Below are 11,895 nucleotides of genomic sequence, written 5' to 3'. Positions count from 1 at the left end.
AATTTTCACAAAACTATGGAAGTGTTTTGGGTGCTGTACTCTCTGTAGGCCAATGTTTATTAAACATATTTACATCATTATGACTTGTTCTTTGTGGAGGAGGTATCACTCCGGAGATTAATCAGAGTGAGAAGTCATTAAATAAACATTTGCTTTGCAGCTTGGCTCGGTGCAACTCGCAAAGGGATCAAGCAACTTGGCCTCATGTTGCCTGGCGGGTTGCATCATTGCCAAACAATTAGAAAGCACAAATTACACTAAAATGCAAAGTCGATGGCCTTTTTAACCTTTAAAGCACATAATTAGTCACTTAGGATTTGACTCTGTGAAGATTTGGACAACTGTTTTCCGTGATGTGCGTCTGACCCTCAGGATCTTTCTAGTGCAAGAATAGTAGGCTACAGAAATATCAGCTCATAACTAAAATAACTGAAGACTTTTTAGAGTGTTTTAGTGTAACATATAAACATTTTAATATTCAGATGTTATAACACCACAAATTGATCTTTGTATATGTTTAATCTTAGAGTAAAGATATTTTTTTATTGCATCACATATATAGACAAAGGATGGGCAACTTGGTTCCTGGAGGGCCAAAGTTGCCCATCCCTGATATAGATCAATAGCATGAAGACCCTTTACATTTTCGACCAACTGTGGGATGCGAGAAGATGCATGGTATCTACAGAGAATCGTTAAAGGCATGCCAATATGAAAACAAAGCAAAAACTTGGAATTTCAGGTCCTGTTTACACCTGGCATTAAGATGCATTTTGGTCAATCAGATTACAAGTAGATGAGAAAGACACATTCCCGTTTACACCTGGTATATTTATCTGTCACTTTTGTCCACTTTCAACCATTTCTGTCCTGATTTCTTCGAGGGGAGGGTTTATGGGCGCGTAACTGTATGGGGTTTTTCAGATCTTTCAATCTAATGAACAAAATAAGCTTGCACAATTTACATATGAATAGACGATGGATAAACATAATTAGAGCAGCAGCTTTTGTTTCTGCTCTAATAGCCGCAAGCCCAAGCCGAATGCGGTGAGTGTGTGTTAGAAATCAGGAATGGTGAGAGAGCATTGTTCTTGGTATATTTGTTGTCTTCAAACCAAACTTGGTTCTCCAGCCAACAAAGTTTAAATCCCGTCTGGTTAGAGCAATTCCCATAATGTTTAGGCATTAGGTCAGTAACTGAGAGTAGGTGGTCTTTTGTGGCTGTTCGAACACATTTGACCACAAGAGCGTTTACACAAAGAAAGCAATCCGGTCTAATGCGTTTTTGACTACCTCTGGACAAGCTCAAAACGTTTTAGACCACATTTATAGCCGTATTTATCGTCATCCACTTGTGATCCAATCGATCAAAACACATCTCTAGGTGTAAACAGGGCCTTAGTCGATTTAGAAATTCTGCTCTGAATGTTTATAAAAAATACATCTGGGAAAAAGATCCAGATTTAAAAAAAGAATAAAATAAATGAATAAAATAAATAAATGAAAATAAATGTAGCTCTATATTGATGTGTAAAGGCTTTATTTTCTGTAAAGTTGTTGTCTGCACATTGATTTAAATCAAAATATATATGTTAAAACTAAAAGGAACAAAGATTTAATATTTTTAGCTAATATTACTAAGTTTAACACTTTTATCTCACATAGCTCTAAGAGAGTAGCAGCACTTCTAGTAGTTGACATAAAACATGCAGACAGCTCTTTTTTCAACCCCCCTAACTTCTCCAGATGTTCTTTATGATAAAGCTTGCTGTTTACTGTTTTTTGTTCAATGTTTCCCTCTTCTCTCCACATTTTAGGTCAGTGCACTTCAGAAAACAAGCAGTTGTGAGATATGTGTCTCGCTGGCCTTATGACTGACGCATATGACACTGCAGATCAAGCTGTCAATGTACTTTCTTCTGATTACTTTGTCTGCTGCACTGGAGAACAAACAATATGGTAAAATAAGGCAGAGCACCAGAGGTCACAGTCAATAATTGATAGCTCTGTTAATGAATGACCATATGAAACATAAAAACATTCTGAGAACGCTCTTCTATCAGTGAATATTTCACAACTTATATAACAGATTATTAAAAAAAGAAAAGAAAAAAAAAAAAATACTTGACCACAAACTAACTTTATTAAAGTTAATGCAATAATTTATTAATACTTATTTAATAAAAAGAAAATAAATGTTTTAAAGTAATGAATTATTTCCTTATAGTTTTGCCATAGGGTTTTGTTAACCAGATGAAGAATTAGGTCTACATATAAATCCGTGGATTCAATATTTATAAAAATTACAGCACATACACACACAAACACACAAACACACACTGGTTTCCATGTTTTATGGGGGCTTTCCATAGACATAATGATTTTTATACTGTACAAACTATATATTCTATCCCCTAACCCTAAACCTACCCATCACAGAAAACTTTTGTATGGTTTATGAGCTGTTTTCCTCATGGGGACCAAAAGATGTTCCCATGGGCAAAAATTATTACTATCCTCATGGGGACATTAAGGACTACCAGGTACACACACACACGCACACACACACGCACACACACATACAGGGGTTGGACAATGAAACTGAAACACTGGCCACTGGCCAGTAGTGTTTCGCGCATATATGTGTAGCTTGGTGGCCAATCTTCACTGGTTTTACGTTCCATCAGTAAAAGCAGAGTGTGAAGGTTGAATTAGCAGAGCAATAGCACAGCTGTGCATAAAATATTGCAATCCACACAATATAATTGGAGACATATCGAAGTTCAAAAGAGGACAAATTGTTGGTGTGTGTCTCGCTAGCTCATATACCCTGCAAACAAGCCTCCTTTACAGGCCCTCCTATAGGGCTGCCAGCTCAGGGCCCCTGAGAATGTGCTCATTGGCAAAACGTTGGCCCCTTAGCACTGGCCCTGCATGGGCAGCCCTCACTTAGCTTCCAGGAAGCCTTAGCGCTGTTTTATTGAAAAAAATAAAGTTTGAAGTCACCATTATTGAGGTAAGCGCTTGCTTTAGTTGGGCTCTTGACGCTTGTCTTCATAACTTTAATGTTTTTCTGGTTGGTGTAACTGTGTGTTTCTGAATCTCAACAATGGTGACAATCAACAAAATATTCAGATCAACTCTGAACATCATAACACCAGCTACTAAAGTCACTGGACAAAGTGCACTGCAGCTAAACTCTGCAGGACAATGGCCCTCCAGGATCAGCGTTCCTCACCCCTGGTCTACATGATCCTGTCTGAATAATGACTTAAAAACATTCAAAATATTAACACTGGAAAAAAATGTAGTTGTAGTTGTACAACATGCAGTTGTATTCTAGTACTTCTATACTGTGAAGTTATTCAATCTAAACACTGTCCTCAGAGATCAGACTCTGGGTGAGATCAGCAAATCAGGCTACTACATAATGACTGAATCATCAACAAGAAACCGTCACCATCTGATCAGTGCTTCTTCATGCAACTTTTACTACAACAAATGTGCTTCAGACACACAGCTACAGCAGCCAGAGACAGAGTCAGTTTTTTTATAGTGGTGGCCAGGTAGGGGCCAGCAACCAGTCTGGGGTGGCACTGAATTCATTATTTCAACATAAAAATGAGTCTGACTATAATGTAGGCTACTGGACTGAAGCCTACTTAATTGTATTTGAGATCATGGAATGCTGAGTGAATTTTACCTGTTTTTTCTTTTTTTTTTTTAATCATTCCTCACTTGCAGGCATATTAATAAGGGGCTCACACTAAAGCTAAATTTCAACTTGTTCAGTCAGATCTGGTTCTCAAAACCCCCAATAGGTTGTTCTCCATTGTTGCATCTCCATGGATGAGACATGCAGATAACTACATACTGTAGTTCAAAGATTATTCAACCTTCAATGAATTTTATGTATAATCAATGAACTTCAACAATTCTGAGTTTGTCTGTTTCAAAAACTAACCAAAAAAGTAGACACTAAATGTTTAACTTTTTATATTGTCAAAATAAATAATTGCAACAGTTCTATCATACCTAAATTGAACTCAGTACAAAGGGGAAACAAAGTGTTCTCTTTTGAATTCCCATTTGCTGATGCGGAAGTGGAAGTCAACAGCACATAAATGCCAGAATGTAAAATTAATTATTTTATGCATTTAAATTTGATACATTTTTGTTGTACTTTATAAATGAATTCTCATATTTATGCATTAAAAAATGACAAATCAGTTTGTGCCTTATATTGTGATCTCACATAGCAGAATATTTTAGTCCAGAGACATGTGACACGCACATATATATATATATATATATATATATATATATATATATATGTGTGTGTGTGTGTGTCACATATATATATATATATATATATATATATATATATATATATATATATATATATATATATATATATATATATAAATAGGCCTACATACATGCATGCACAGTTTTAATTATTTCATTAATTGTTATTTCATGACTTAATAGACAACAGAACTATGACGTTGCATGCTCGTAGTTTCTTTTGTGCTTTATTTATTGAGAGTATTAAACAGTGCGCCGTATTTGCGCGTGATTGAAAAGCGCGCGTTCTTGCAACCCACCAATTGAGATACATTTACTTCACTGTTGTTCTGCTGAAGCTCATTCGGCACCTGTATCATTTCCGCGCACGTTTGACTTGTGCCTGGCACTGAGGCAAAGTTGTAGTGCGCATCTGAAAAATCTTTTTGTGGTCTTAAAGAGGCTGTTCTGACTTAAATAAACACAATTCTTGTCAACAAAAAAAGTAGACAGAAACAGCAGTTGTGAGCAGGGTGGCCAAGCTTAAGCCGAGGGTGACCCTTAACCAGAGAAACATTACAGTTAAGAAGACAAGGGTCAAGAGCCCAACTAATGCAAGTGCTTACCTCAGTAACGGTGACTTCAAACTTTATTATTTTCAATAAAACAGCACTAAGGCTTCCTGGAGGCTAAGTGAGGGCTGCCCGTGCAGGGCAAGTGCTAAGGGGCCAACGTTTTGCCAATGAGCAAATTTACAGGGGCCCGGCGCTGGCAGCCCTAAGTGGAGCTGTAAAGGGCCAGTGCAGGCTTGTTTGCAGGGATGTGACCAGGACAGCAAGTCTTTGTGGTGTATGTTAGAGCCACGGTATTCAGAGTAATGTTGGCATACCACCAAGCAGGATGAACCACATCCAACAGGAGTAAATGTCAATGCAAGATGAAGCTGTTGTAAGGCTTGATTTTCCTGCTAAACAAAAACTGAGATCAAGCATCCTGCAATAAAGCAATAAAACTCACCTAGAGAAGAATATCTCAGAGAAATAGCAAGGGGCAACGCCTTGCCCTAACTCCAAAAGGACAACGCCTCCCCCCACCACACACACACACACACACAAACTCTCCTTCCCCCTGACTGAAAGTTATTCAACACGTATAATGTAACTTGTGTATTTATTGTTTTTCCCTTTTCATGTTTGGTATCATTTTAAATGTCTCAGTGTGATTGGTAAAATGGTCTCAGTTTCACAGCAGTCACTAGAATTATGAAGAAGATGGAAAACTAAGGAAAATTCTGTCCTCTTTTTGGGTGGTGTCTTTTCTCCTCTCCCCCAAAACAGGTGTTGTTGTAATAAACATTTATGATCCTTTTGTTCTGGTCCTGGTATAAAAGGTAAAGAGCAAAGTAGTCAGGGGGGATCATCTGTAGCCCCCACAGAGATGGGTGAATGTCTGAAGACATTCATCCATCCCTGTGTATATATGCATTTCTTTGAGTAATCGATGTTATGCATTTATCATTTCTGAATTGGCTTTAATTGGTTATTTGTGTAATTGACACAATACACTTTTACCTGACAAATAAAATGTTATATTTGATTTACTCTGGATTCTCCTGATATCATTATTACCAGTAAATTATGGGAGGCTAATGCTACCATAAATCTGTGTCCAGGGTAAAACAAACTGAAGGCGCATGAATGAAGGAGCAGTAGGCACTTCATCTGAAGACCTTTTGATTTCTGTTTACCGCTGATTTAGCAATTTGTATGGAAGTGGCTAAATTAAAATACACTTTTGTTCGAGTGAGCAGTAGGCAACCGACTAAAGGTATTAGCCAACTTATTACACCCTCTGACGAAGATCAGACTGGCGAGTTTATGTCCGTGAGTTTACTGCGAAATCCCACAAAACAATTGAAATATGGGATATCCAGAATCATCAAATATTAATAAAATAAAAAATTTATTTTATATAAAATTTCTAATTGTAAACACAACCTAAATGTAATAATCATTTGAAATTGGAGTCAAATTAAGTGAACTTAATAGAGACGCTGAAAAGGCATACACGCGTTAACCTTCGCCCGGGGGCGTAGGAGTCCGTTTTTGGGCCGATGCGGGGTTCCTTACAAAGTGGAACTCCTACAGCGGTTCAGACTGTAAGGTTTGCCGAGCGACTAAAGAAACTTTATCAGTAAGATGGTAGAAAACTACATTTCTTGTCTATTACCACCCACTGCAACTTATACCAACGACGGAAATAAGCGCAGTTATAATAGCAAAATATGTGGGAGAGCGTTGCTATAGTGTGACAATATTGTATTGCAATAAGGAGCACATTAATGTTAATACTAAATCAAAACTAGTTAGCACATCATTTGTAATTGAAAGGGTTTAATGACAATATCTGATTATGGTTACACTTAAAATAATTACAAAATAGATGTATGAGATGATAAAATCATATACCATTAATTGTACACAGCATGTATGTAAAAAGTTACCTGAGAGAGAGAAAGAGAAAGAGAGCGAGAGAGAGAGAGAGAGGGGGCAAGAGAGTGCCCAAGATCCAAGGATCCAAGAAATAAGAGCAGAGTATAAAAGAGACCAGAGCAACAGTTACAATCTTCTTTTATCCCTTCCCTGACCATGTGACCAAAACTCAAATGTGAGACATTCAAACTGACCAATCAGAAGATTAAAACTTCCCCCACTGTACTAAAGGTGTGACCATTTGTAGCCCCCCGATGTACACACATCTTGGCCCCTCAGGGCTTGATCAATATCAGCACCTTTGTGCCTTCCAAATGGCCCTTGTAGCAAGAGAGAGGGGGTTGAAACAGTAAAACAAATGTCTTTGTTCATTTTAAAATATCTTTAGATATTTTCAATTCTTACACTGTCTGAAAGGGATGTCCAGGTACTAACCCAGATTGTATCAAAAAAACATAAAACCACAACTGCCCAACTCACTGCAGAATTAAATGCGTACCTTGATTCTCCTGCTTCTGCCAAAAGTGTTTGTCAATATTCACGCTCGGGCTGCGATAGCCAAACCTTTGGCCATTCGTGCCAATGCCAAATGTCTGTTTTAATGGTGTCAACAGTGCAAATCTTGGTTTGATGAACCCAAATGCAAAGTTGAACATTTCCCATGGTCTTCACAGTCACCAAATCTAAATATTTTTGGGGCATTTTGGAGGAGCATGTCAGAAAACATTTTCCTCCACCAGCATCACATAGTGACCTGCACTCCTCTGGAAGAGGAATAGCTCAAAATCCCTTTGGCCACTCTGCAGGACTTGTATCTGCCATTCCCAAGACAAACTATGCTGTATTGGCCACAAAAGGAGGCCCTACTCCATAAAAATTGTTTTAGTTTCATTGTCCAACCCCTGTGTGTGTGTGTGTATATATATATATATATATATATATATATATATATATATATATATATATATATATATATATATATATATATATATAGCAATGACTCTCCAGTCACAAATATGTTTTAACACTTCAGGTTACAGCTATCCCAGCTATAACAGAATTTTGTTATAAGAACATTCTCCAAATATTCAGTGTCGATTCTGGGAACGTAAAAAATGCCCAGTTTTCTTGACGTTAGAGGAACATGTTTTAAATGTTATGATGTTCCTCAAATGTTCTTTCAACTTAATTTTGATTTAAAATTCAACATTCTAGGAACATTGATTTGTAACATTCCAAGAACATGAAATTGTCCAGTTTCCTTATTGTTAGTAGAATGTTATTTAAAAGTTAGTATGACGTTCCTGAACCATTCTTCCAATCATTCAAACACCTGCTGTGAACAAGCACTGAAAGAAAGAGAAATAAGAACACAATCTACAACTTTCTTCAGCCACAGCCATAGATGAGCTGAAGATAAAATACATTAAATCTCTGAAGGTCTGATGAAACAACTCCACAAACAGCATTACCAGCTTAACCTTTTACTAAACAGACTCACTTCATTTCTCACACATCTACAGAAGTTCTTATTGAGAATTAACAGAGGTTTAGATGTTGATGTCTTATTGAAATTTTTTTTGAGGTCGCCATCACGGAGATCAGTGTTTGTTTTAGATGGGCTCTTGCCCCTTGTCTTTTGTTGTGTTGCGTGTTTATCAGCAATTGCAGATTTTTCAGAAAACTTTTCTGCATTAATAAAACATATCAACATGTCTGTGTTAGAATGGCATGAATAAATTATGCAGCTGAATTATTTTTTAGATTGTCACCATTGTTGATGTTTGTATGATGAGTGTTGATGTCTAAGTGTGTCAAATATAACTCTTAAATAGTTTTGGACAATCTTACACAAATCACTCCAGTGTTCCAAATGATTTTTATCAGTTAGCTTTATTACTTTCCTCTCAAATAATGTTTCAAGCCCAAAAATAAACAAAACTACAGAGAAAGCAGTTGTTTAAACCAATTTACCATAGTTATTTGACCATTATTACCATCATTATTTATTATTACCATCATTTCTGTATGTTTTATACAGAAACATTTTCTAAAAATGCCTGCAATTGCTGAAAAGCAAACAATTTAACAAAAGTCAAGGGTCAAGAGCCCAACTAAAGCAAACGCTGATCACCATGATGGTGACCTATAACAAATCATTTTCAATAAGACATCAACATCTAAACCTCTGTTAATTCTCAATAAGAAGTTCTGTAGATGTGAGACAGATATAAAGTCACAGCAGGTGTTCGAATGTTTAAAAGAATGTTTCAGGAACATCATACCATTCCTAGAATGTTGAATTTTAAATCAAAATTAAGTTTAAAGAACGTTTGAGGAACATCATACCTTTAAAACACTTTCCCTTTAACGTCAAGAAAACTGGACATTTTTTACATTCCCAGAACCAACACTGAATATTTGAAAGAACGTTCACTGTAAAAAAAGCTGGGTTAAAAACAACCCAAGTTGGGTTGGAAAATGGACAAACCCAGCGGTTGGGTTAAATGTGTGCCCAACATGCTGGGTAGTTTTATTTAACTCAAATGTTGTATAAAAATGACTGTATTGCTTGCTTAAAATGAACACAAAATATGCTGGAAATTAACATTTATTAATATGTTTAATAAATGAGCATTTATTAATAAGATAATGAATAATAAACAATAAACATTTATTAAATTGCTTATTAATAAATGTACACCTTTTGATTATTATTGTTGCCTCTAGTAATTATGTGTCTGAATTTTAATTTCTCACCTATTTTGGATTAATTTTAAGCCAGCCATATAGTCATTTCTAATCAGTAGTTGGGTTAAATAAAACTACCCAGCAGGTTGGGCAAACATTTAACCCAACCACTGGGTTAAAACAACCCAATTGCTGGGTTTGTCCATTTTCAACCCAACTTGGGTTGTTTTTAACCAAACATTTTTAGAGTGTTCTTATAACAAAATTGTGTTAGCTGGGTAACTTGACTTGTTTTGTTTGGATTGTTTGATTAATTGCTATAATGATGCTTTGTGTTCATATAGCGTAAAATTAAGCCATCCTATGGGAAAACAAATCCCATTCCTTTGTCATGAAGCAAATCTTCAGCAATATAAAAGTGGACTACCCATCTCCGATCATCTTTTAATTTCTCTTCCAACAGAGGCAATGTGGTGAGTGAACAAGCGTGTGAAGTTTATTTTGTGAATAGAAATCAAATCAGATGCAGATTATTCAATGAATCACACATTCGATTAGATTGCATTGTACAATTACCTCATTTTCCACATTCTAAACTAAATCAATGTGACTTTGCAAACTTCCTTTCAGCCTTTGTAACATCAGCAGTGTTGCAAAACGCTCGAAAACATGCAGAATCTGACAGAACTCCCAGGCAACACGACATCCAGCAATAACCTCTCCGTCATTGTGAAGGTGTGTGTGGTGATCCCACTCTTCATTGCCTTCCTGTTCTTCATCCTCCTGACATTGTACACCTTTGCATCTCACAGGCAGTTCTTTGACAGCTCCCGTTATATCCTCTTCACCTACATGCTGATGAACGACACCCTGCAGCTGCTCTCCTCCGTATCCCTCTTCTTGCTAGCAATGGGCGGGGTGCAGTTTGCAGTCGTCTACTGTGCTCCACTGCTGTTTGTGTCCACTGCTACCTTCCTAAACACCCCACTCATCCTTTCCACCATGTCACTGGAGCGCTACGTGGCCATTTTCTACCCGCTTCACCGTCCTGCCATCTGGAGGCCGGAATGGATTTGGATCATCATATTAAGTCTGTGGATCATCAGCTGCATTCTGCCCACTGTCGACTTTGTCTTGATGCGGCTCAAGCCGGGTGTAGATATCCATTCGACCCCTGTGCTCTGCAAGACCACTGTGCTCAGTGCTTCTCCTATTCAAGCTCTGTTTAAAGTGAGCCTCAATGGGATCTTCTTCGCAGTGGTCGCTGTGGTCATCCTCTTTACGTACATTCGGATCCTGCTGGAGACCCGTCAGATGCGGAAGGACCGAGTGTCAGTAAGCAAGGCTCTGCACACAGTGCTGCTTCATGGGCTCCAGTTGCTCCTCAGCATGATGGCTTTCTCACAACCTATCGCAGAACTCTTACTTGTCCAGCGTGTCAGCTTGTCTCAAGCAGATATGTCTTTTATCTACTATTTCTGCTTCATTCTGCTTCCTCGTTTTCTGAGCCCGCTCATTTACGGCCTTAGAGACGAGAGCCTTAGAAGCTATATGAAGAAAGCCATGCCTTGTTTTGGTGCACGTATTGACCCACATAAAGAAGTCAAAATCACTAAATAAGATTGCAAGAACAATGGGTTTGTTAGTTATTGCTTTTGTAAGAGTGACAGATAGAACTGTCATTGTGCATTCTGTTTTATATTTGACACGTACACCATCAAAAACCAAAGTTTAATATTTCGCCACCTTGGAATTATAAGGTTCTATCTGCATTCTGAGCTGTTTTGAGATATTGAGCTTCAAAGTTTTTGCATTCCATATTCCTTTGTAGATAGAACCTTTTTTTTCTAAAAAAAAAATAATAATAAAAAAAAGTAGCAAAATGTATACAACTTAAAAAAAAAACATCACATAATGTAAATAAGTTTTCACAGAATAATAATATGTGAATAACTCAATTTTGACAAAAATGTCAGTTAGAACCTTATAATTCCATGGTGACTATTTATATGATTTGATGCATAAACACATTTTAAAAAATGTCTAAAATATAACCTGTTAAACCAATGTTTGATAATTGTGCTCACTAGCATATTTTTTTTTTTCTCTCCACAGAGATGAGAATAATTATATTAGGATCTTGAGGTCATATTTATTTAAGATTTATCCCCTTTAACTGATGAACATTATTTTCTATAAATGCAGATTGAAAATCTTTCTATGAAAATATGTAATTCAGAATTACATTTATAATAAAAATAAATAAATAATAATGGAACAAAATGTGGGCTTACAATTGCACTAATGTTCAAAAGTTTGGTCTCGGTAAGATTTTTTAATGTTCTTATGCTCACCAAGACTGCATTTATTTGATCAAAAATACAGTAAAAACTGTAATATAGTTTTAATTGTATTAATTTATTTT

At 36.6% G+C, this 11,895-nt stretch overlaps 1 protein-coding gene across 2 annotated transcripts; it reads left to right on the top strand.

Annotated features, from left to right (window-relative positions):
* The first annotated feature begins 9,955 nt into the window (after positions 1–9,955).
* On the top strand, positions 9,956–11,334 carry or95a1 (odorant receptor, family 95, subfamily A, member 1). Of its 2 annotated transcripts, XM_048161854.1 has the most exons (2): positions 9,956–10,205; positions 10,283–11,334. In XM_048161854.1, exon 2 carries the CDS (start codon positions 10,323–10,325, stop codon positions 11,088–11,090), a length of 768 nt encoding a protein of 255 aa, XP_048017811.1. In that variant the 5' UTR covers positions 9,956–10,205; positions 10,283–10,322; the 3' UTR covers positions 11,091–11,334. The 2 variants fall into 2 exon arrangements, with proteins under 2 accessions (XP_048017811.1, XP_048017810.1); XM_048161853.1 differs by having other exon boundaries at positions 9,956–11,334.
* Positions 11,335–11,895: the final 561 nt, after the last annotated feature.

The sequence above is a fragment of the Megalobrama amblycephala genome, linkage group LG16 (genome assembly GCF_018812025.1).
Source record: "Megalobrama amblycephala isolate DHTTF-2021 linkage group LG16, ASM1881202v1, whole genome shotgun sequence".
NCBI lineage: Eukaryota > Metazoa > Chordata > Actinopteri > Cypriniformes > Xenocyprididae > Megalobrama > Megalobrama amblycephala.
The sequence above is the reverse complement of the archived record's forward strand: the minus strand, read 5'-3'. Positions and strand labels throughout refer to the sequence as shown.